The sequence below is a fragment of the Cladophialophora psammophila genome, assembly GCF_000585535.1.
Source record: "Cladophialophora psammophila CBS 110553 chromosome Unknown aczJe-supercont1.13, whole genome shotgun sequence".
Classification (NCBI taxonomy): Eukaryota; Fungi; Ascomycota; class Eurotiomycetes; order Chaetothyriales; family Herpotrichiellaceae; genus Cladophialophora; species Cladophialophora psammophila.
Window position 1 is genome coordinate 575,000 of NW_006912934.1, and position 25,691 is coordinate 600,690.

Here is a 25,691-nt window from a genome sequence, read left to right on the forward strand (position 1 = left end):
TGACATTTGTGGACCTTCAAGAGATAGGGTAAAATTGAGTCTGATGACTGTATAGTCACGAGCTGCGGCCTTGCTTTCTTTTCTGACAACAGCCTGTCGGCCTTGGCCGATCGACTGGGACATGATCGAACGCGGGAGATTGTCGTCGAGATGCAGAAGAAAGCCAGAGCTCGTCAGACTGCTCCGTTGAGTATCTTCCCGCAAACCCGATCCGACTATGCTCGTGTTCTCAATTCATATTCACCACGGTGCAGGGCAACGTATATTGCATGTGAGTGATGACTCAGTCGGCCAGTTCTTTGCAGACAGACTCTCACCCTCCCTGACTAGCTTTCTTCAATGACCTACATCCTGTTTATCCATTTCTCGATCAGCCGAAATTTGAATCCATAGCCGTCGGTGCGCAGCTGGAGGAGATTCTCCAAACCAACCATGCGTGGGCAGCGCTGTATTACTCTGTCCTCAGCCTGGGAGCTCTTTTGCATGAGGGCGGATCGTTCGAACCAATGGGCGGTCCGGCTTGGAAAATCTTCATCTTTGCTCTAAGATTACTCCCAACCATCCTCTTTGCCAAAAAATCTCTTCTGGCTGCTCAGGTAAGTTTGCATGTGTGGTGCATTGGAACCGATCGAGACTGAAAGTTGAGCAGGCTTTAACCACAATGGTATGAAATTGGGAATGATCCTCGCCTTGGCCTTTTGTATACTCATCGTAATGAACTCAAAGGCATTGTTCGCGTTAAATCACTCGAGTTGGCCCATCGAAGAGCTCTTGGTCACGGAGGCTGCCCGCATCGCCATCGCGCTCCAGCTGAACAAGCTTTCTCATAATCATCTGAATACTCCCGAGCGAGAACGGACATTCTGGGTCATATACTGTCTCGAAAAGGAATATAGCTTCCACTCGACGCAGTCCTCGGTATATTTCCTTACTAAAGCCGGACTTTTTTCCCTCTAGCATCGCTGACTATTGCTTTCTTAGGTGTTTAATGATGCTGACATTAGTTGTCCACTTCCAGAACCCATTATGGATAGCACAGACGGTGTTGACTGGCTGCAAATTCAGGTTGGCTTCTGCAAAATCCTTTCCTACTCGTACAATCAACTGTTCGCATGCGGCATGCCTTCGCGTGCCGAAGAGTTCTATTCCACCGAGATTGACCAGATCCGACGCCGACTTCAACACTGGGTAGCTTCAGTGCCGGAAATGTTTCGACCAGGAGTCGTAATTCGATCGAGGAACTTTACCAAGCCACATCACAACTATGCCCTCCTCCAGGTACATTTCCTCTACTATTCTCTCCAAATCGCGTTGTCGAGGCTCCTCGTCCACGTTTACGCCGATCGCCGTTGCGCGCCCGTGGCTGAGAGCAAATTGACGTTGATGAATTCTGCGCGAGCGATCATTGAAACTCTTCAATTCGTTCCGCCAGAGGCTTCGCTCCCCATGAAGTAAGTCGTTCGGGCCAATCTCTTTCCTTTTTGTTCGTCTCCTGGAGCACTGACGAGGGTAGCATTATTGGTCTGGCACCTCTCGTGGCTAACTTCATCCTCTTTGACCTTGTCGTCTATAATCCGGAGCATTCGGAGACCAAGCTGAATCTGATGTACCTCGAGATCGTGACTGGGTTTCTCCGCCGTATTGACCTCAAGTCCAGTAACCCAATGCCAAGTTCTTCTTTTGCGGAACTCGGAGTCATCGCTCGCGACTTTGTGATGCAGAAGGCCGGCCGTGGTGAAGGCCGCCAGGACGCTCGAGGCAATCGACTGGCTCAATTCACAGGGGCATCGGTGCCTCACTATGAACGGGATGCGGCTTCCTCCGAGGTCTTGAGTCATGGACGACATCGGAATGGTATGGCAGTTCCGGCCTCTGTCCTCACTCAGGTATACTGCCTTTGCCCCCTTCCCTCCTCTTCACTGGGCGATTTTTAACGAACATTTGCGAGGCTAACTTCCGCTTAGCCTTCGGATGTCACAGATCGCGGTCAAATTGACTTATGGGACGGTCTTGAAGAGACACTGCACTACCCGGTCATGGATCATATCGCGGACTTGGACGGCTTTGGCGATGACTTTGTTATCGGCGAGCTCTTCGGCCAACACCCGACTTTCGATATCAATATTTTAGGCCAATGAGCCTGGTGGAGCGGTATGAGGCTATCGAGAGGTACGTAGGGTTGTCTTTCTCTAGTATCCTCCTACCCTACCAGATGGAACCCCATCAATGGGTTCTAGGTTTTCGAGTACAACGGGCTCCAAGATTTTTTCGAGTACCTAAATTGCTTGGATGTTATGACCAAGCCAGAAGGGCCTCCCATGATATCTTCACTGCCATGTACAGAACCCTCGTTTACCGTGGTTCCGTCGTCGGTACCTTTATCCTTTATACGTGATTGAAAACTCGACGCAGAAATCCCCCCCCTCCTTTCTGAAAATTCGAAGAACCACTCCTCCATTGAACCGGCTTTCGTTTGATGAGGGTCCGAGAAATAACACCTGAGCTGATCGATGCTGTTTCTGCGTAGATTTCCCTTCACCTGGTTATTTTTGGTAACTGGACAAAGCTTCAACAAGGTCTGCAGCATCTTGGGGTTATATTATAACAGAGCCCTTCAAAGGTTTGCATCCCAGGGGACCACCCACTTCGTGGCAATGGCCAGACCCTCTCGTGGCACATAATTGCTGTCCGCGACACGGAGGTCGTACATCCACCCGCGGTAGTAATCATTAGGCAACTTTCGAACAGCCGCCGCGGTGTGGTATCGCGGGTCTTCGTCAGGGGTCCACCTTCTCTCGGTGCTGTAGCATGGCGGCGTGCTGCTAGGCGTTAGCCCATGTTGTCGTAGCCGTGTCAGAAATCACCTCCCGAACATTCTTCTCATTTTGGATAGCTCTGTTGTCGTACCCGATTTCCTCGAGCACTGCGGTTTAGTCTTTTCTAGGTGTATTGTAAACTGGCATTTCGCAGTCTTTTGACCGTGTCGATTTCAGTGGAAAGTTTTCGATACTGTTCTGCAACCCAGCCCATGGTCAAAAGTCCGACTACCAGGCGGTCTTTTCATCCTTCACACTCCCAGCGAAGTACTCTGCCGCAAATTCGGCCGGCCGAGCGCTTCTGCTCATGCTAGCGGTGTAAAGTCCCATCGGAGACGATATAAAGTACGATGCAATTGGCAAAGCTGGTGTTGCGACAGATCCAGGGGTTTACCACTAGTCAATGAAAAGGGCCAAGTACTGGGTCGGAAATGGTACAGGGTTCTTATAGGAACTATGGGGCGTGGAAGCGGAATTGCTTGCTCGGCTTTCCGGTTTGTCTCGGATTGTGCTGCCAAATTCGGTTCAACGAGGCTGCTCAGGTCGGTAGAGTTCGAATATCCATAGTGGTTCACACTCTCAGAATGAGCTAGTAGACTAAACTGGGATTTTGGTAGAAAACGACGACCTTGTATGGCGATCAATACTAGATAGGATATGCGGAATATTATATCATGAAGTCCTCGGAGTCGTTAGAACCTAAACTTACACTCGATCAGCAGGCGCAACAGGGTATCATGCCATAAAAACCAACAGGAAGAAAAATGCTAGCTCAGTTGATAGGGTAGTTTCGATATCTCGACTCTCCCGACGGGATCGAGACATGGCACAATTTCTTCATGATGCGTATCGAAAACGGCGCAGGCTGCAGCTATGTCTGAGCGGCATGAGCTCGAAGGAGAATCAATGCAAGATCTTCATGCAGCTACTCAGCTATGCGGCTGGTGTACAAGCAGAAGGAAGGATGGTGGCTTGGAGGGTAAGGTGTTCAAAGGTATTTGAAAGAAAGTCGACTGGTAAAGAAAGTGAAACCCTACCCAAGAAGCTTCATCACCTGAATCTCACACCAGCTCCTCACTAGGCCTTTCTCGGCGCTTGTAGTATAACTCCCCATTCGGCAATTTTTTGGTGCACTAGTCTGTTGTACGAGCATTTCCCAGCCATACACCATAAGCTTTGGATTCTGAGATCGCTGCAATAGGCGGTCTCGGCCTCTTGCAAGGGAGCGAGGGGGGTCCTGTTCGGAACGATCCGAACTCGTTAAAGGCCATTAGCAAAGCGCATTGCGGGAGTCTTCGCGAGCCCCTGGTCCTCCCCGTTCCACCCATGAAGATTCCGAAGGGGCTGGTCTGAACATCATGTACTCGCGCAGTATCATGAGACTCCTCCGATCTAGCGTTGGCTTTTGCATGCTCAGGATCGAGGGCGCAGTCTTTTAAAACTTGAGATGCGGTGAGGTTGTGGCGGATGGAATCCACGCAGAGTTTGGTGTGTCTCCTCGAGGAACCACTTCGTGTTTGCTGTCTATCTCCCGGGTCAAGAGAAAGTCGCCTGCAGACCGTGATTCAATATCTGGATCGTTGCTGCCTTTCATCAACATCTGAAGTGCTTGTCCACCCTGGTGATGCAGTGGATGAGCCACAGTTAGAGATGGCAAGGGACCTGCAAGGGGGGTGAGAGCTAGCTAAGCATTCCGAAGAACAACGGATCACTGGCCCCGTTGCCTATGAGAAACTCGTCGAAAAAGGTATCGCCCATTGCTGGAGAGGAGAACAGCGTCAAGCCCGGGAAATCCCACTCGAAGACGAATTGCTCTGGAACAAAGGTCTCGATCTCGTTCGTCGCGGCGGAGCCACCTGTCGTCCAGAAGAAATTGAGTGGTGACCGAGGATCCTGTCCAATGTCGGCTTGGTTGATGTCGCTGTGGGCAGGACCCGAGCCGTCGTTTTGAAGCGCGCGGCCATACTTTTGAATGCTCTGCTGAAGAACCTGCAGATACAACCTGCTGGTGTTGCTGCGACCGCCACTGGTCCATCCACCACCGGCCTTGTTCAGTTCGTTCAGAAGCATGTACCCGTCGTCGAGCAGCTGGCGCTTCGAGTGGTCGTCTTCTTCAGGCAACAGACGGGTCAGTTTCAGCAGCAGCAAGAAGCAGAACGCGCATTTGGCCCAGACGAAATCCATCGCATAGCAAAATTTGGACAGATAATGCTGAGGCTGGTCGAGGATGATTCGGAGGTGTCCTTTGAGCGCGTCCTTGGCCATGTGGAGGATATCCCGCTGCGTTGAGGACATGGCGGCGATATTTTCATTCCCTAGAGCACGTAGCGCTCGACACAACGCCACCGTCTGAGACCAATACTTCTGCACTTCAAGGTTGAGTAGAAGCACTGGCGTCTCGACACTCGACGAACCCTGCATGATGTTCTTCCAGTCGCTGTACCAGACATCGATATCAACTTGGACATCCCGGAGGATGTCCAAAACTGCTTCTTCGTCAAATTGCTCCGTCCCTGCTATTGAGTCGTGCGTCCTCCCTCTGAGCGAATTAAGCTCGACTTGCGACAACAGACGGAGGTCCAGGATTGTGGTGAACGGCTTGTTCAGAAGGATCCGGCAACGCCGCGGATCGCCTCGCGAATGGAAACTCCGCAAATTACCAGCGTCGACCCGAAGGATCTGCTCGAGAACCATCAGCTGAAACCATGCCCGAGCGCGTCTCATCAATACAGCGTCGGCCTCGTCATATTTCTGCGAATCTCGATTCTGGGACAACGACCCTCTGCTGACGATTTTCCTGGTCAAGTCCTCGTAGGCGTCCGGAAGGCCGAGATCCAGAGCCATCCTCGTCGCAAACGCTAACAGCAAGGATCGCTCCGAAGTATAGCAAGCCGTGACTAGGAGAGCCTGCACAGTCTCTAGAGAGGCGTGCTCCGGACTGACAATGACAAGGTTCAGCATTTTCTTCAGGTGGAAATTAAGCAGGTGACAGATCTGGGAATCCGCATCGCTGAGTACGCCGCATCCAATGGTGATGATGGCGTCGAAGAGGAGCGCGCTTCGAGAACTGATCGACTCGAAGGTGTCATTGAGAGGATCAAATATGGGGACATAGCGATCGCAGCCCTGGAAGAAAGCGTTGAAGAACAACTCGGCCTGATCAAAGGTGATAAGACCTTTGGCGGCAAAGTTGGGCACAGAGGCAACCTCGACTTCAAGTTGAGATCTTGTGCGCTTGCGCCGCGGATCGCCTGGATTCGACTGCATGTCAGAACCTGTCCGGACCAGACTTGCCACTTGCTCGGGCGAGCCGAAAGCAGAAGCTGTTGAAGCTGTCGCATCCACAGTGCTGAATGTTGCATAGAGGTCGTTCTGCTTCTGGGAGTCCAATCTCTGCTTTAGCAATTGTACCTCTTTTTCGAGGGCCTCGATCTTCCTTTTGAACACGATCGATTAGAACCCGAAAAAGAAAATCACTTCAAACATTATTGGGGAGAAGAGCAGGGAGAATAGTACTCACTGTTCATGAGGGTCCGGAGGTTTCTCGACGTACACGCAGACCTTCTTCAGATTCTGGCACCTGTGGGCGGCACTTGTAAACAAGACGAGAGAACAGGGAAGAAACGGGGGAGAGGACGTTTCTTTTCTTCCTGGCTCTTACATACCGAGAGCATGGCCTCTGTCCTCCGCATTTCACCTTACTAGCCCGACAGGAGCCGCATGCTTTCTGAGAGAGCAGAACACAAGTTAGCCATCAACGTTCCATCCCGTCCGCATCTTAGCAGAGAGCGCACAAGTCATCAGGGCCATGAAATTGCTGGAACAGCCTACTGGGATTCTCTTCTTGCCGGTGGTGGCCACAGAGGTAATAGCTGCTTCCTCCATATTCCCTCGACGCAGAATGGTTGAAACATTTCTTCTTCTTCTGCTAGGAGATAGAGAAGTTGCCAGCTTGAAGGGTTATGCGAGCGAAAGAAAGAAATGAGTTGAGTTGAGGTCTAGCTAGAATTCTGCTCCTCGGTACACTGGCACCGAGAGAGTGGGGATTATGCGCCCCCTGGTTCAACCAGCCTCTCCCCGTAGTAGGGATGAATAGCCGATGCCTTCAGCCAGCTCTCTATGCTCAACAGCCAAGCTACCTAGGTAACTCGGCAATGCTTAAATGCAGCTTGAGCAGCCCAGGGTACCCGAAGTCAGACCGAACTGGTGCAATTGGGGTTTCCATGGAATTATTTACGATGAAGGGGATATTTCTCCTCTCGAGTGTCCTCCTCGTGCGAAAGAAGACATGGACGAGTTTGGCCATTCTGGGAAATATCAGAACGCTAGGTAGTTACTTTCTCCATAAGCAAAGAAAAATAAAACCCAAGCGAGGCTTGTTTACCAGTTGTTACTAGTACACAAAGATGAAATCCTCGTTCTCCCAGTCGGTCTTGTCGTCAAATGCGTGGTGGCCCGTCATGTCCTCGTCCTGGTCTTCAGCAGCGCCATCCGTCGTCGTTGCTGCGGCCTGGACTCGGTTCATAGATTTGTCGACCAAGACCGCGCGCTTGCCCATGTTCTCCCGGGTTCTTCCATGCTTTTTGTTGAGGATAATCAGATAGAAGACCTGGGCGGCGTAGAGGCCGATGAGCACCACAAAGAGGGCGAGACTGTTTTATTGGGGAGGCTAAGTCAGCACACTGGAAGAAAGTCACATATCCACGTAACCCGGGTGGGTCGTTCACGTACTTGGACAACAATCCTCTGTGGTAGAGGGGTGCTTCTCCCGTGGTATATAGATTTGGACCGAGCACGTTGCCGGCGCATTGTGCGATGAAGAGTGCGCCGGTCGTGACCTGTCCTCGACGTCAGCTCCAACCTATAAAAAAAGGACTGTGCTGGTCAAAATACCTTCTTCTTTGTCTCTCCAGCGGTGTTTGCGGCAGACCACGAGTAGATCAACGGCGCTGAATTTGTTAGTACTTTCAGGTTGAGGAGGACAAAAATATCCTTACTGATGCCGGGATAGACTGATATCTGGAGTTTTGTCAGCCGATAGCCATCGGCCAGCGGACGTGGGAAAAAGACTCACCAGATAATACGCCACCAACAGCGGCGCCTTGGCCGACGCATCTCGCGGGAGATGTAAGAGCATGACACAGCCCGCAATCGGCGGGAGACTGAGGAATGCCAACACGGGAGATTTCAGCTTCAGGGCCGTAGCGGCCCACGCACCACCCATCGTGGCGATCAGCTGGACGGCACCAAACGGCATGTTTAGAAGGATCGTTTCAAACGGGTCAAACCCGAAATTCTTCACAATCAGCGGGCCAAAGGTCGAAATGCCACCGCTCGGTACAGAAATGGTAAACATCATGGCCGCCCAGAGCCAAGTCTTGATGTCGAGGGTCGCTTCCTTGACGTGAGCCCATTTCCACTCGGTACCATCGACACCCTGGTTGTTTGCCCTCAGTCTGGCGTAAATTAGCTCGAGGCTGCTTAAAATCATCGTGTGGGGGGTAATCTCACCTCTCGATGGCAACCAGCTTGTCTTCGCCTTTCAGGAAATGCGCAGTGATGGGAGAATCTGGGAGGAAAAACCAAACCACGACCGAGAAAACCACGGTGATCAAGCCAAAGAATAAGAAGATGATCTGCCGTCTTGTCAGAAACCAAACAAGTCTCTTATTCACGTTCTGGCACGCATAGACATACCTGATAGGGTCTAAGTGAACTGGAGTGTATGTGGCCAATTCCATATGTCAACAGGGAGCCAACAATGTTGGTGATGCCGTTCATCGCATACCAGGCTCCGAGCCTGACGGGCTGCTCTCGTCGACGCCACCACATCTGGGTGAGGGCGATGAAAGCAGGAGCTGCACGCAACAGTAAGCAAGTGAGTTGACATGGATGCAACCAACACATACCGACGCCAGCCTCGAACAGCCCAAGGAACAACCGGCACACTAGCAAGCCTGTGAAGTTGTGCGCTGCCGGCATGACTGACAGGGAAACACCCCAAAGCAGGACGATCACGGCGAGGAATTTCCCCAGCGGCAACTTGACCAGCGCATAGGCAATCAATGGCTGCGCCACCAGCTGCGCAAGGTAGACGACGGCCCCGAGCCAGGAGTATTCATGTCCGACGAGATTGGTGTCTTCCACCAGACCAAACACTGAGGAATAGGCCAATGTAGCCTTGTCCAAGGCCTGCAAGAAATAGATCCCAAGCACCACGGGGAGGATGTATAGATCGATCTTTTTAAGAACTCTCGAGTTGTTTTCTGGCGTGAGGACGATGCGTTGCCCTGCTGCTTCGCTAAGAATTTTGTTGGCTCTGTCGTTCTTCAAGTCGCCGACGTTAACCTTGCTTTCGACGTGGTCGGTGGGTGCTTTGACGCCGATGTCTTCCATCTTGTCGGGTATGCTTTGGCCTCGAGGAGCACCGAGTGGTCAAATGAAGGTGATATTTACTTTTTTGGGGGTTGCGGATCCAAAAGAGAGATGTTGGATGGGCTTTGGCTGGTCGCAGCGGAGATTTGGCCAGGATAAATACTCATCAGACGAAACGTTGCATCGTCAAGAGCATTCGGGCCCATCAGCCGAACTCGACCAGGGGAATATTCGCTCCATGCCCTCAAATGCCCCGGGGAAGCGAACCAACTCCGTATGGGGAGCCCCAAGTTTCCTTCCAGAATCCGCCCTGGCAATTTTCCTAGCAGCAGACTCTAACTCGTCGGAGCATAAGGGTGATCTGCGACGCCACCGACGCGGGGGGACAGAGGCCAAAGCAGGGCAAAGACCGTCGGCGTCGGTGCGCCAACAGCGAGGCTAGCGGGAGCAGCAGGCCGCATGATTGGCAGTTTTGTATAGCCAGTTCGCAGGGATCGCACTTGGCAGCCGAAGTCCGATCCTTGCATCGTCCTCGAAGCCCGCAATCGCCTGTGTCCAGCCTTCGCTTCCTCGCTCCGACAGCTCCAGGGTGGCACGCAACTTGCAGACAACACCAGGGAGCTGATTTCTTTGGAAATTGCAAACACTCTCAAGGTTCAAGTATCGCCCTCACACAGTGCTCTCGTTGGCTTTGTGGCTGTTGTCAACGTCTTCCTTTTTCTCTCCCTGTCTTGTTTCTTCTCCTGGACTGTCAAAATGCCGCAACTGGAAACCATTCCAAAGTCGTATAAGCTGGTCGACTCGAAGTTGAGGAGACCAGCAGCGATCCAGCTCCAGTCAGACGACCTAGAAACCCCGTTTAGTTTTACATTCGAGGCCGTCAGACCCAACGTATTCCGGACGACTTTTAGTTCTGACTCGCACCCTCTACCACCATACCCGTCAATCCCGCAGCAGGAGAGAAATTTAGACCATGCCACTATCAACTCGACCCGGCTGAGCGAGTCAAGTTGTTCCTTTGAGCTGGACGATGTCAGAGCGTCGGTTGATTGGAGCCACGCGCCCATTGTATCCTTGGGCTGGCTGGAGTCAAAAGAGATTCTGCATTCTGACCTCGCTTTTCGTTCCTATGTCGTCGATGGCCAGGGCGTCACGCACTATGTCCAGCATGACCGGAAAGCGCTTCATGTGGGACTTGGAGAGAAATCTGCCCCGATGGATCTCACGGCCCGGTACTTCCAGGTGTCTGCCACCGATTGCTTTGGTTATGAGGCTTATGCCACGGATCCCATGTACAAGCATATGCCGCTGCTAATCAAGGCCACTCCAAATGGCTGCGTTGCCATGGTCTCCACAAGTCATAGCCGGGGATCGTGGTCAGTTGGCTCAGAGATCGATGGTCTCTGGGGACACTTCAAGGTCTACAGGCAAGACTACGGCGGGCTGGAGGAGTACCTGATAATAGGACGCACTTTGAAGGATGTGGTTCGAAGCTATGCAGAACTGGCCGGCTTTCCACTCCTCGCGCCTCGCTGGGCGTACGGCTACCTCAGCGGCGGGTACCGATATACGATGATGGACGATCCTCCCGCTTACCAGACGTTGCTCGACTTCGCCGAAAAGCTCAAGGAGCATGACATTCCCTGCTCCGCACACCAAATGAGTTCGGGTTACTCCATCGCCGAGACAGAACCCAGGGTGAGGAACGTATTCACATGGAATAAGCACCGGTTCCCGGAGCCAGAAAAATGGATCGCGCAATACCATGCCCTCGGCATTAGGCTGCTGACCAATATCAAGCCCTTTGTCCTCGCATCGCATCCGGAATACCAGTATCTGGCGAAGAACAGAGGTCTGTTCACGGACCACAGAAGTGGAAAGACTGCTGAAATGCGTCTGTGGAGCGCTGGGGGAGGCGAAAGCGGCACCGGCAGCCACATTGATTTTACTTCAGCAGCAGCATATGAATGGTGGGCTCGCGGAGTCGAGAAGTTGAAAGAACAAGGCATTGATGCCATGTGGAATGACAACAATGAGTACACGTTGCCGAATGACGATTGGACCCTGGCACTGGAAACATTTCCCAGAAGCAAAAACCCGGGATCAGACAAAGTCGGACTCTGGGGGCGTGCCCTCCACACTGAACTGATGGCCAAAGCTTCATATGAAGGTCTCCTCAGAGCAGAACCCGGCGTTCGTCCTTTTGTTTTGACGCGAAGCGCGAGCATTGGAACTCTGCGGTATGCGTGCAGTTCGTGGAGTGGTGACAATATGACAAGCTGGGGGAGCATGAAAGCAGCGAATGCGATATCTCTGACCGCCGGCGTCAGCTTGATGCACTGCTACGGCCATGACATTGGTGGATTCGAAGGGCCTCAGCCTTCTCCTGAACTTTTGCTTCGTTGGGTCCAACTTGGTTGCCACCAGATCCGCTTCGCCATCAACTGCTTCAAGACATCTCCTCAAGACAACCAAGCTGGGGAAGTTATTGAGCCGTGGATGTATCCGGAGATCACGCCCATGATCAGAAAGGCAATCAAGAGAAGATACGAGATCATGCCCTACATCTACTCACTTGGTCTGGAGAGCCACTTGACAGCAAGTCCGCCCCAGAGATGGGTTGGCTGGGGCTATGAGTCTGATCCGGAGGTGTGGACGAAGCCACTGAAGTCCGGTGAAGAGCAATATTGGTTTGGAGACACGTTGCTGGTTGGTGGTGTGTATCAGCCTGGAGTTGATATGGCCAGAATGTACCTTCCTCGCCGCGCTGAAGAAAGATTCGACTATGGCTATGTCAACCTCAATGCGCCCTATGAATACCGTGCATCTGGCCAGTGGGTGTCCGTATCATCCCCATGGCGGGAGAGCATCCCGATCTTCGCCAAAATTGGTGGAGCAATTCCCGTAGGAAAGAATGTGCAGACACGGATGCCTGGGGATACCAAGGCAGAATGCAAAGCTCTCCCCGAGGACGACTACCGGGGCGTCGAGATCTTCCCTCCCAAGGGCAGCTCGCACGGGAGAACCTTCACCACAACCTGGTACGAGGACGACGGCCTCTCGCTCCATCCGAATATCTCATCCTTCACAGTGTCGTACAGCTCAACCGAAGAAAAGGTGACAGTTGCCCTTGCTGTTGGTGCAGACAACCTCTTCATCCCTCCGTGGAAGGAGGTGGTGTTCATCTTGCCACGTGGAGACGAGAGATATATCGAGTCGGCTAGTGGAGCCACAATGGAGCCGGTTGAGTCGCAAGATTGCAAGAGGGTGCGCTACACAATGCAAGTTCGCGGTCCAAGAGGTCAAGATGGGGAAATTGTGTGCAATGGATATCATCAGTAGGCGGTGGCATGATAAATAGACCTTTAGAGCCCATACAGGAAAGAGAGATTCGAAAGCTACTCTTGGTCCCCTTCGATCTCTGTAGCTTCTTCGAGTCCCCCTCCAAAACCCCGTCGCCAAAAGGTTATTTCGCAGAGAAGGCCCAAAGCGGGGTCTATGTACACAGAGAGCAGTTTGGAGATATGGATATGCACATACATAGTGTAACAAGGCAAGGTGGCTGTGCTGTGATGGGCTGTGCTGGGCTGGTAGAGCGGTGGCAAGGTGAAAAAGTTGTCTAGTCACATGTCAAACCTAAATGGGCTGGCAGAGAGGAGGTGCGGAACAGTTTACAGTGCTGGCAGTGTGCCATTCATTTTTACAGATTGAGCAGAGTATTATAAATTCCATGGCTTTTGGTGCCGTCTACCTAAATTCTGAGAGTGTTTTATCAGTCCTGTCCTGTTCCTCGATGCTGCCGCTGTGCTAGGTGTTCGTAGTCCTAGCCGCTGCCTCTCTGGGTGGTGTTGGTGGTGTTGTTGTCAGTATCAACTAGAAACGCGTTCTCGATTCCCGATCTGCTGGACAGGCCTCTGTGCGTTGTTGCATGTGCACGCTAAACCCTAAAGTGCTCTATTATAGTTAGCGACCGCGGAAAGATGATCTATTTATCGAAGATTTAAGCTCTTTACGATAATATCTTAATAAGATACTACATTAAGAATTACTGGAGTTAATACTAAAGAGTGAAGAATACGACTGAATAGAAGTTCGAGATTAACGACTAAAATTTACGTAGACATCGATTTAACTCTAAAAGACGGTGAGACTACTTATAGGGGTAGAGTTCACTAATTATTTAGAAAATCTTTTCTACGAAAGAGTTTAGAACCGAAATATTAAGGAGAATTTAAGATGAATAACTCTTTTAAGAAGTAAATTAATTAGTCGCGAATAGAATACTATAGTGAAGGTATTTTCGAAGAGAAGATACTCGATTAGTAGAATAAGACGCTATAGTATTATAGCGTATAAAGTCTAACGCGAAACTCGGAGAGAAAGAAGATTATCTCTCTAAGGTCTAGGAGTTCTTCTAGACGAGCCGTCGAAAAAGTATACTTATCGAAGAACTAAGACATAAGAAGTAAGAAGAGAGATACGCGGAATAACGAAGAAAAGAAGTAGAGAGACACGGAATACGAATAAGTTTTAAGATAGAGGAATATTTTAATAGAGAATTCGATATAAAGCTATAATAGTGATTCTAGACTATTACGGTTAGATAGATAAAGAAGATATTATCGACGGTTAGCTATTACTACGTCGAATATAGTTCTTCTAGTTAATTAGTGTTCGAGGTGCGAACTTAGTCGGCGCTATAGAGGTTACTCGCGTAATATTGGAGCTAATTAGGAAGGTCGGTCCTCTCGTATACGAAGATTACTTATAGATCGGGAAGATTACGAACTAAGTATTAAAGAGCGAGATCTATTCGACTATTAAATTAAGTTCCGAGAAGAAGGCGCCTTACTAGGAGCGTAGCTAGTTTACTTATTAATTTAGCTATTACTTAAAGGAATCGGAGGTATACGCGAGCTTCTAGACTAATTCTTTCGAAGTATAGAAGCGATGATATCGGAGCAATCTAGAATACCGAGGTTTCGGGGACTAGCTACGAGTACTTCTTTAGCGTCTTTCGCTATATTCTTATTTTCTTCTAAAGATTCTTTATAGCCGTCTTCGTTGAAACTAATATAGATAATGACGACACCGGATCCGACGATAATAGCGTAGAATGAAAATAAGCTAATTATATTAAAGATACCGTAAGAAAGTAAGAAAAATTCCGAATACTTATTCTTTGAAGGCGTAAATACTACGATATTCTTAAAGGATTTTGAGTATTTATCTCTATATAATCGATAGTTAGAAGAAGATCGTACTAAAGCGATTATTCGTTTTTATAATCGTTTCTATATAGTAATTATTCGTAATCTATCTAAATATAAACTACGAGATTAGAAAGATATTAAGCGGGAGATATTGAAGAAGTGAAAGAACGAAGATAAAGATTAGCTAATATTAATCTTTTTCTATTTATAATCGCTTAAGGATAAAAAGCGAGAAAGTAAGGAAGATATACGTATTTATCTACGCGAATTTAAAAGAATTAGCGATACCTTACTTAAAGAAGAGAAAGTAATCTCTATTTAATTAAATAGATAGTTACTAAAAGAGTTATCGAAGCGAGATCGTAATAAAATTATCTTAGATCTAGGTATCGATTATAGAGATACTAAAATAATTAAGTACGATAAGATTTATAAAAAGGCTGTGAATCGCTCGTAAGCTCACTACAATACTAACCGTTTTATAAACTCTTTAGAAGATTAGGCTTTAAATGATTTAGTGAAAGAACGTAAAGAAAAGTTCTCGATATTAAGATAGAAAAAGAGAAGTATAAAAGGTAAGAAAAAGAATAAGAAAACTAAGAAAACGGCTAATAAAGTATCTTCTCGGACTTCTTAGGTTAGATAAGGAATAGTGCTTCTCTCTACTAAGCTATTATTAGCGAAATATATTAATGAACTATCTAATCGTTTCTAAAGTGCGATAATACTAGAAATAAGAGACTTAAAGAAATAAATATAAGTAGTAATAAAGATAATTAGTGCCTCAGTGAACGTAACGACAGTAAATTTAGATTTATTTAGTTATATATTAAATCTAAATTCAGAGCTAAGATCGAGGGTGTCCGCGACCGAGAGACTTAGCTATAGAGGAGATCGACGTAATATAGTTTATTACTTTTATGGCGAGGTTAAGTATATATAGCCTCGCTATTCGTATCTAGAGAAATATCTATAAACTAGATAGATTTATTTTAACTCGAGAAATCATATTATAATGAAGTCTAAAGTACCGGGAAAAGATATTAAAGAAATTCGTTTCTTATAATTAAAGACTAGATTAGACTATCTTAGAGATATCTTTTATAATCTAGAAGAGCTAATAAAGAGTTTACGCGTCTCTTATCTTAGGATAGATCTATATAGAGACTTAACCGTAATTAATAATTCTTTGAAAGAGGAAATTAGAGAGGCTATAATTACGACTATCCGAACGTTTAATAAGAGTAAAGCGCGAGAGTCTAAAGCTAAATATAGTATAGTAGACTATAAGATCATTCTAAAACGATTAGAGAAAGAAAAGAACTATCCGATTACGAAGTAAGCTCGATTAGAATAATATATAGAAGAGATTCTTAAAGCTACTAATTAAGCTACGGAATAATTAAGGAAAAATTCGATAAGACGGATACGTTTTATAAAACTAGAAATTATCTATAATAACGTTATCTAAGAAGTTTCGGAAAGTTAAGATATAATAATGAGAGATACGGAATTAAGTTCGATTACACAACGTTAGAAAAGAAGAACGTATATATAGAAATAAGAGTAGCTCGTGCTCCGTAAAAAGCTTTAAAAGGCACTTAGGCGAATATCTACGAAAGAAACGATAAGCTTAGTTAATAAGATTTTAAAATAGGAAATAGTCGGAACTACCATTTAAAATATATTGGCTAAGTCGAAAGAAGTACGATAGAAGCTATTCTTAAGAAAAACCTAGGAGTATAATAAAGATCGTTAGAAGCTTCTACACCGTAAGGCGCGGATCTTTAAGATACGGCTGGATGGTGAGAGTAGTTATTCTTAGATTACTAAGTTAGCTTTTACTAAATGTTCGTTCCTAGATATTAAGCTTCGTCATAAATATAAACGAGTATTAGTTAATAGCGAAGCGGAGATAAATTTAATCTTAAAGGATCTTATAATGAAAATCGAAATAAAAAATACGATTCGATTTACTTAAAGCGTTACTGACTCTATTAGCTACGATGAGAGACGTAGGTAGCGGTTCATTAGGTTAATTAATCTGTTAACGTTAACTATTACCGGTATAAACATTAAGACTTCTATTTATATTGTACGGGTTATAGATCTTAGTTATCGATTAATATTAGGAACTTTATTCTAGATTATAGCGCGAATATAGATAATACGAGATAACGATAAGAATTATATAATCACTCTTCGTTTATAGACGAATAGAGGTGTCGTTTAGATTAAGATAAGAGAAGAGAAAGTCGATGGAAATAAGAAAACCGCGGAAATAGTGAAATTATTATATGGCGGGTTAAACTAGTTAACGAATAGAAATATAAAAGACCTTTATTCGCCTCCTTAAAAGGTCTAACCTCTATAACGATAAGGAAAAGAGAGCTCTACTAGAAGAACGAAGGCGAAGACTAGAAGAACGAAGACGAAGATAAAAGTTCGGTATTAATGGAAAGAAATATAATGAGTAGAGATTTATTAAATTATATATTAAATCTAATTTATTAATACGACGGAGAAGGTTTAATAAACGAAACTACGGCTAGAGTTCGTTGAGTTATTATCTCGTCGGAACTTCGAGATAAGAAGAATAGCCGATAGCTAATTAGGCTCTTAAGGCGAAGAGATTTTATTAGCTTAATTAATAATATAAGGAATAAGATAAGATATAAAAAAATTAAAGTAGTCTAAGGCTTAAGAGCTCGCGTAAATACGCTCTATAAGCGTAAGACTAATAAGATTCTTTCGATGAATACATCTTAAACGGACGGAAGTACGCTAAGTAGATTAATCGACTAGAGAAAGAGAACAATAGCTAAAGAAAGAGCTATAGAGCTCTATTCGATGTCGTATCGCTATAGTTAGTGAATTATACCGCGGTTTATAACCTTTTAAAGAGAATTACGCTTAACGCCAACGCGACTAAAGTAGCTTTTAATCGAAGACGTTCTTTAGAAATTAGAAAAGAATATATTAGTGAAAGTATTATTTAATAGAGAAGAAGTACTTTTCTAGAAGTTCTTAGAGATTAGAAAAATTATTTAGAAAGTAGTACTATCTTAGATTATTCGAACTATTTTATATAAAGTATAGTAAACTAAGAGTTTTCATATTTCTAAGGCCCTAAAGAAGAAGATAATTACGTTAGTGAAAGATCGAATTTAAAAAGGGATCTTTAAGTCGTATTATAGTCTCTATCGAAATTCTTTCTTTCTCGTAGCTAAAAAAAAGGCTAGGAAGTATAGAATTATAAATATAGCTATGAATATTAATAGAGTAACTATTCGAGATACGAATTTACCGCCTTCGTCGGACGATTTCTTTAAAGAATTTACTAAAATATATATTCTATCACTAATAAATTAGTTCTCTAATTATAATTAAGTGAAATTAGCTATCGAATACAGAAATATAACTACTTTTTAGACTTCATTGAGGTTAATACAATAAACTATCTTACCGTAAGGGGCCACGAATTTAGTAGCCCAGTTTATAAGAATATCGAATAAGGTTTTAGCGGCGTAAATCCCGGAGACGACGAGATCTTTTATTAACGATATCGCGGTGAAAGAACTAAAGATAGACTATAGAGCTAAATAAGTAGTACCTAGATTAAGAAAGTTTATATTAAAACATATCTAGAACCTCGATTAAGTATTATACGACGTTAAGAGAGTAGAAGCAACGGTTTTAGAAGAAAAGTCATAATTCTATATAGTAGACATTAAAGTAATTAAATATATCTACGATCGCGAAGAAAGACATCCTAATACTGCGAAGATCGAAAAGATTATGAAATAGCTAGTATTACGAAATATTACGAAGTTAAAGAGATTTTTAAGTATTTATATCTATTATCGAATCTAAATTAAAGATTTTATATATAAGATTACTATTTTTTATCGTTTATTAAAGAAAGATACTAAATAATAATAAATATAAGTAGAAGATAATACTATAAACGTATTAAAGATTGCGCTAACTACCGCGCCTACACTAGTAAATATTAATTATAAAAATAACGTAGGATTAATTATTCTTACTTTCGATACTAATTTACTAAGTTAGAGAGTAGTACTAATATAGTATAAACGTAATTCTCGAAAACGTAAATATTCTATACGTTATAAGAGTAGTTTATAAATAAAAGTAGAGACTAGATATAATATAAAAAAAAGAGAATACCGTGCTTTACTAAAGATATTAAAGAAGTTTAAGTTCTAGCTATACGGTGTAATCTTTTTAGTTAAAACTAATGTAGTAACTCTCGCTACTTAATTAAATCGCTCGATAATCGATTTACTTAGTACCTTAGTAACGCAGTGACTTACTTAGATTCGGCTATTTAATTTCGAAGTTAGATATATCCCTAGAATTAAGAATATAGTAGTAGACGCTTTATTTAGACGGCCGGAAACTATAAGTAAGGCTACTAAAGTAGAAAGAGAAGAAGACATCGATAAATAAGTGACCGCGTAACTCTCTACGATACGAGTTAGCCCGATAGTTCTAAATAAAATCTAAGGCTTACTTCTATACGGAAAACATTGAGTTTTAAAACTAATAATAGACTCTACTATTAAGATACAATACGTACGAGTCTACTCTATTTAGTTAGAACTTAGAATGTCTTAGTAAAGCACTACCGAAGAGAAGAAATAGTAGATATCGTTACGAAAGAAAGAATATTCTAAGAAATCATAGTAAATTACGCACTATCTTTAAATCTTTCGACGACCCACCGAGATAAATAACGATAACTTTAAAAGAATGAAGCGAGAAGCACTAAAATACTTTATACGAAACGGTTACTTATTCCGAAGACCTAACATTATAAAATCTACGCGGTGAGTGATGAATAAGAAAGAAATAAAGTAACGGATTTTAAAAGAACTATATAATAGAAGTGAGCATAAAGAAATTAAGGCCACTTATCGACGTATTACGGATCGATACCATTAGGATGGTATATATACGATGGTAAAAGAATATAAAAAGACGTATATAGAATATTAGTTCCGAGACTCGCGGAGAATTAAAGAGAAGATGAAGCTCACTTACGTTAATAAAAGATAAGAGACTATTTATATGAATGTAACGCCGATATTAAAATCACGAAGAAAAGCTTATCTAGTGAAGACTAGAAGTATCTTCTCCGAATGAATAGAAGCGCGCGGGCTAATTAAGAATAATAGTATATTAGTAATAAAATTCCTCTAGAAAGATCTAATCTATCGTTATAGAATATTTAGAAAGCTAGTCGTTAATAGAGAGCTTAAAAATAAGAACTTAATAATTACTTTAATAAATAAATATAATATTAAAAGAGTAGTTACTTCTACGTATTATTCTTAGATAAATAGCTAAGTAAAAGTGAGTTATTGAGCTACTACGAACGCTCTTACGAAGACGTATAAGAGGCCGGACCGTAAAGACTAAATAAACCATTTATATACTATATTATAAGCGGATCGAACAACTATTAAAGTTAGTACGGGCTTTACTTTATACGAATTAGAGTATCTCGATCGGTCGAAACTACTCATTAAACTAAATATTACTACTTAGAGACTAATACCATAGAAAGAGGCCTATACTACTAAAGAACTTATGGAAATACGAGCGCGCGTACTTAAGAGACGTAAAGAGAATCTAGAAGAGGCGCGAGAACGTTTAAGACGGTAACGTAAGCGAGATAAGAAGTATTTCGATAAACGTTATCGAATCCGAATAAAGAAGTTAAAAGAAGAAATACTAGTTCTAGTTTATAATACGTTTAGTTTAATAGATATATTAAGCTCTAAAAAGCTCTCCTTCCGATGAATAAGCTCGTATCGAGTTTTATAGATAAATTCGATCTATAATAACTATATCTTATATAAATTAGATAGTGCGAAGCTTTATAGAATCTTTATTACTAATCGACTAAAGCGTTTCTATCCGCGTAACCCGGATTAATTTAAGTTAGTAAAGTTAAGTGATACGGTGATAAGAGTAGTAATCATCGAAGAGAATAATAGTAGCGATTCTATAAACGAGATTAAAGAAGAGCGAAGTGAATATATCGATGATCGAAATAGTTTCGGAGAATTAAGTAGTGAAGTCGTTAAAACTCGAGCTAAGCGCCTACCTCGAAGAGCTCCGGCTACTCGTATAACTCCGCTAATCTAGATATTAGACGAAGCTAAAGAGAATAATTAAGAACGGCTTCGAACTAACTTTATTATCGAGCTTTCTCTTTCTCCTAGAAGAATTAGTAGAGAAAGAGATTTCCGAGGGTCCCGCGGACTAAGACGTAAATAAAGAGAATAATTTAAAAAGGACTCGCTAAGTAAATAAAGACGGCTTTACTTATATAAGATAAAAAGAAAGGTAAGCTCTCTATAACTATTCTTATATTCGCTTATCTTTTATTAAGTCTATTACTAAAGTTTTAATTAATTAAGTTATTATTTAGAGTAGATTTAATATTTACGATTAGTACTACTGTGATAGAGAGAACGGTATAGTAACACCGGTAACTCTATTATAGTTTCTCTTATATTTTAATTTATTTAGTTTAATTTCTATAAAGTAAGTATTATTAACTATCTACGCTCGTTTATTTACTTCTAGAATAATTCTTAAGATATATAGGTAAGTAGTGAATAGAATGAAGATAAGAATTATAGAGAGAATAGCTTATAGTGTTTTAGTAGCCTTTAATATAGATTAGTTTATTTAGTTATATATTAAATCTAAAAATAATTTCGCTAAGAGGCTAATGAGCTAGCGTAAACTTAAAAAGATACTTAGTGATAGTCTTACGGTTCGTACGTTACGGCGAAGTATAAATATTACGACGCGTAAATCGAAATCCATAGTATAAATGAATACGATAATAGAATATAGTAACAGTAGCGATATAGAGTAATTTATTTACGGGAACTATGAATAAGCGAGCTGATTAATTAATTAAAGAGAAGAAAGTGCCACTTAGACTATAAATAACACTAAAGGCGAGTAAAGAGTCGAGCGAATGAATATTAAGACGTCGTCACCGCGACTACCGAAGCATTCCTCACTTAGTTCGTAGATAGCACTTTATAAGTAAAAGAATAAATAAGAAGAAACTAAAACCGACGTAAATATATAGTAGTAACGTTAGTATATAACGGAGTTCGCCACCTAACGAGTAGTGAGGTTAATAAACGACTAAGTTAGCTCTCGACTATTTTTACTGTCTCTTCTCTCTCGTCTTTACTCTATTTCGTTAAGTAATCACTTAATTCTCTTCGTTTCTAACGAATATTTAAAGAATATCTTCATTAATCTCGAAAAATAACGCTATATTATTTTTATAGCTTTATTTAGTGTATTTTTCATTAAGAAAACCGAGCTTTAATTATTTATAAATAGTTTTAAGCAATATAAGTAATTAAGACACTCCGCGAAGATCTCGTCGCGTATAAGGGCTTACGCCTAATTTCACACTAATAACACCGTAATGGTAAGTTCCGTAAACGCCTTAGTATATTACTCCGTTATTAGATCCGTTCACACTAACGCCCTTAAATTAGTAGTAGTAAGTAACGATTCGGAGATAAGACACTATTAATATTAGCCCGTGGGTAACCTAAGCTCTCTTATAAAGATCTAATATAATGGTTAGAACGTAACTTATTTATAGTTTCAGAGGTATTGCTCTTAGTACGGCTATAATATTAAATATTTAGATGTCGTATCCTCGTTATTTCTCGATTTAAAAACTACTACGGGAAATACTAGTATTATATCGTAAAGAAGGAATCGACGTAACCGAATGGGTTAGATAAGTTATCTAAATAGTCGAAAGAATACAATAGTTAAGTAAAAAGTTCGTACTGGAAATCGCTAATTATATTAAAGGCGATCTAGAATTAAAGATAGTATTTAAAAATAAAGTAGTTAAGAATAAGAAGACTAAAAGATTTTAAGTATTAATTAAAGAAGCGATTAATAACCGAAATAAGTATAACGAAATTAAGAGAAGATTCATTAAAGATATTAATTATACTAGAAGTTAGAATGTAACTTTATTTCTAAAGGATACGAGCGGTAGGGATACGGTTAGCCGAAAGTTTAGATAATAGATAACCGAAGAATTTTAGGAAGGTATTATAATATAGTAGTTAGACAATATAGCGTATACACTAGAGAAGCTCTAGTGTATAAGAATAACGCCTAAGCTACGGGACGAGACACCTATGAATATATTACGTCGAATTAATCATTAAATAATAAAACGGCTAGCCGGTCTCACGGGTATAAAGTTTTCTTAGCTAGCATCGCAACGAATCGATATCTTTACGGTATAGTCGAACCTAGACGATTTTAGAAACGCCATAAATGATTATAGATATTCATAAGTTATAGCTACGCGTTTAGAATATTATCTTTAGTTAAAGAATGGGTTACACTAACTAAATAATATAGAGCTACTAAATATATATAATTTAATTCTCACCGAGAGTCTCCTAGAGATACCGATTAGTTAAATTAATTAGGTTGAATAGAATCTCATTATAGAAAAGAAACTAACTATAAAATCGCCTATTAAGAAATTTATAGAGAAGAGATCTAGTAAGATATTAACGAAAGACGAGATCGAGAATTAATTAAAGAACTTCTAAGAATAAGCGATAAAATCTTCGTCTTTATCGACCGTATTTAAGAAATAGTCGAAAGAAGAGTAGAGATATTAGAAGCGAAATATTCTAAATTACTTTAAGAATAAGTCTATAATGGAAAAGCTCACTAAAATTAAAGAAAGAGAAGTCGTAATTAAGGAAGCGACTAAAAAGTAATTAGAAATTCGAAACGAATATATTAAAATAGTAATTTAGCTTAGAAAGAGACCGCGGTTAATATCGTTAGTTCTAAGAATATCTTTAGAGATAGAAGTGAGAGCTTCTAAGCGAATACACTTCTCGTCCACTAAATAAGCGTTTACGGAAGCTAAAGAAATCATTACTAATAGTAAATATCTCCGTGGAGAGTTTTAAGAGTTATCTTCGCTCTTTAATATAAGACTATATAAATAAAATCTATTAAGAAATCCTTTTAATATAGAAAGACTAGTATAGAAGATTATTATAGACTAGTCTAAGAGAGTTAGATATAATACCGGTAAAGGTACTTTAACGAAACGATAAGCGGATAAAGTAATTTAGTACGGATTTAAAGCTATTATACGAGTATTCTAAAGATTAATCGAAGTATTACCGACTAATATTAGTTCGAAGTAATCTCTTTAGTGTTACGCTACCCTCGAAGTAATTCGAATTATGGAAAGAGTGAAGATTAAAAAAGATACGTTAGAAATTTAGCGAATTCGAGACGCTTTAAAGAAATTTAAAGAGTATAGTCGCGAAGTAAAGAAATCTCTTCGCGGCGGAAATTATTACTCGGGAGAATATATAATTAATAAGAAAGAATTAAAATATCTTTTACTTAATACGGATTATAACGATTAGTTATCTATAGATTACGTTATTAGAGACATCGCGGCCTATCGAAAGCACTAAGTGAAAGACGAATAGAATATAATCTATCTATATAACGTTCGAGAGATATTTACGTTTACAACTTAGCCGCGATCGTAACGATAAGATAAGTTTATATAGAAGAAGCTAATTCTTTATCGAGAGATTAACTATTGATGATTAGTATACGTCGATCTTAATTCTCGAATCGTTTACGCTATGGATTCGATTAGGAAGCGCACGGCAAAAGACTTAATGATTTCGATTATTTTAGAGTATCTTAACTCTTAAGTTCGAGTAAAGCTCGAAGACGGTAGATAGTTTATATTTTAGAATATTAATATTAATAAATAACTAAATAACTATAATTACGGAATATTTATTATCTTTTAAGCTAGAGCTCTTATGAAAAACGGTATTAAAGCTATTAAAGAAGTTAAAATCGACACTTCTCATCGAGTTTAACTTATTTAGAATATTCATTAAGCTATTATTAGAGATGAAAAGATACTATTATTATAGTTATCTCGCGTAAAAATTAGTGAGTAATAACTATTAAAGCCTATTATAATAGTCACTCTAGATAAAAGTGTTATTAATCTTATTAACTAAGAGAATACGAACTAAATATTATAGGCTTATATCGACTTATATAGCGAAGAGAGAATAGATTTAGAATATAATAGTAATAACCCTTAGAATAGAATCCCAACGCTAAGAGTGAACTCTCTCTTTTCTCGCGTTACTTAGTTAGTTAAGAGAGAATTCTAAGAGCGAACCCTAGAGTCACCGAGTAATATTAATATAGAAATAGGCTCGACCTTAAGATAGAGTAATTATTAAAGCGAAATATTAAGAGCGTCTTCGGTGTTCTTATATAGACCGAGTAGATCTATTATATCTGCTAGTAATGTTCTAGTTCGTGTTCTAGACCTAATAAGAGAGAAGAATCTACTCTCGTTGCGAGCTTCTTCTCATAGTGCTACGAACCCGCCCCCTAGGTAATAATAGAGTTAGATAATTCTTAAGTATACTGTGTACTATCGGACGAGGTCGTCCTATAAATGGGAGAGGGAGGGATATAATAAGGCAAGGTGGCTATACTATGATGAGCTATGCTGGGCTGATAGAGCGGTGGTAAGGTGAAAAAGTTATCTAGTTATATATTAAACCTAAATAGGCTGGTAGAGAGAAGGTACGGAACAGTTTATAGTGCTGGCAGTGTACCATTCATTTTTATAGATTGAGTAGAGTATTATGAATTCCATGGCTTTTAGTGCCGTCTACCTAAATCCTGAGAGTATTTTATTAGTCCTGTCCTATTCCTCGATGCTGCCGCTGTGCTAGGTATTCGTAGCCCTAGCCGCTGCCTCTCTGGGTGGTGTTGATGATGTTGTTGTCAGTATCAACCAGAAACGCGTTCTCGATTCCCGATCTGCTGGACAGGCCTCTGTGCGTTGTTGCACGTGCACGCCAAACCCTGAAGTGCTCTGTTACAATAGTATTCGGGATGTTGGTCTGGATTGAGGCAAAGTGGGTGGGTTGAAGGAGCGAGCGGAGAAGCAGAGGATGACAAGACTCGCTTGGACTCGATACTTACTGTGTTTTGGTGATGGTGGGTCTTGGCAATCGCACTAGACCACAATCGGGGAATAATCAGGAAATCAGATAAGATCAAAATTTTCACGGCGCTTGACCTGATTGGGACTTAGGTCAACGTCGCGTCGAACATTGGCTTCTTATCACTTCCTTCACCACCCGAGTCACCATGGTCTCCC

General features: G+C 42.1%; 4 protein-coding genes across 4 annotated transcripts; 2 read left to right on the forward strand and 2 right to left on the reverse strand.

The window, feature by feature from the left end:
* Positions 1-150: 150 nt before the first annotated feature.
* A1O5_08325 (uncharacterized protein) lies at positions 151-2,138 on the forward strand (the record flags this gene model as incomplete). The annotated part of the gene is made up of 6 exons (XM_007748908.1): positions 151-271; positions 331-596; positions 727-918; positions 982-1,451; positions 1,514-1,886; positions 1,965-2,138. The coding sequence occupies 6 exons, from the start codon at positions 151-153 to the stop codon at positions 2,136-2,138; spliced, it is 1,596 nt and encodes a 531-aa protein (XP_007747098.1).
* A 2,358-nt stretch (positions 2,139-4,496) lies between these two features.
* A1O5_08326 (uncharacterized protein) lies at positions 4,497-6,701 on the reverse strand (the record flags this gene model as incomplete). Its single annotated transcript, XM_007748909.1, has 3 exons — positions 4,497-6,252; positions 6,337-6,389; positions 6,648-6,701. 3 exons carry the CDS (start codon positions 6,699-6,701, stop codon positions 4,497-4,499), a joined length of 1,863 nt encoding a protein of 620 aa, XP_007747099.1.
* A 508-nt stretch (positions 6,702-7,209) lies between these two features.
* A1O5_08327 (uncharacterized protein) lies at positions 7,210-9,212 on the reverse strand (the record flags this gene model as incomplete). The annotated part of the gene is made up of 8 exons (XM_007748910.1): positions 7,210-7,468; positions 7,548-7,654; positions 7,710-7,765; positions 7,814-7,835; positions 7,891-8,272; positions 8,328-8,452; positions 8,514-8,674; positions 8,726-9,212. 8 exons carry the CDS (start codon positions 9,210-9,212, stop codon positions 7,210-7,212), a joined length of 1,599 nt encoding a protein of 532 aa, XP_007747100.1.
* Positions 9,213-9,947: 735 nt separating this feature from the next.
* On the forward strand, positions 9,948-12,533 carry A1O5_08328 (alpha-glucosidase; the record flags this gene model as incomplete). Its single annotated transcript, XM_007748911.1, has 1 exon — positions 9,948-12,533. The coding sequence occupies one exon, from the start codon at positions 9,948-9,950 to the stop codon at positions 12,531-12,533; it is 2,586 nt and encodes an 861-aa protein (XP_007747101.1).
* Positions 12,534-25,691: the final 13,158 nt, after the last annotated feature.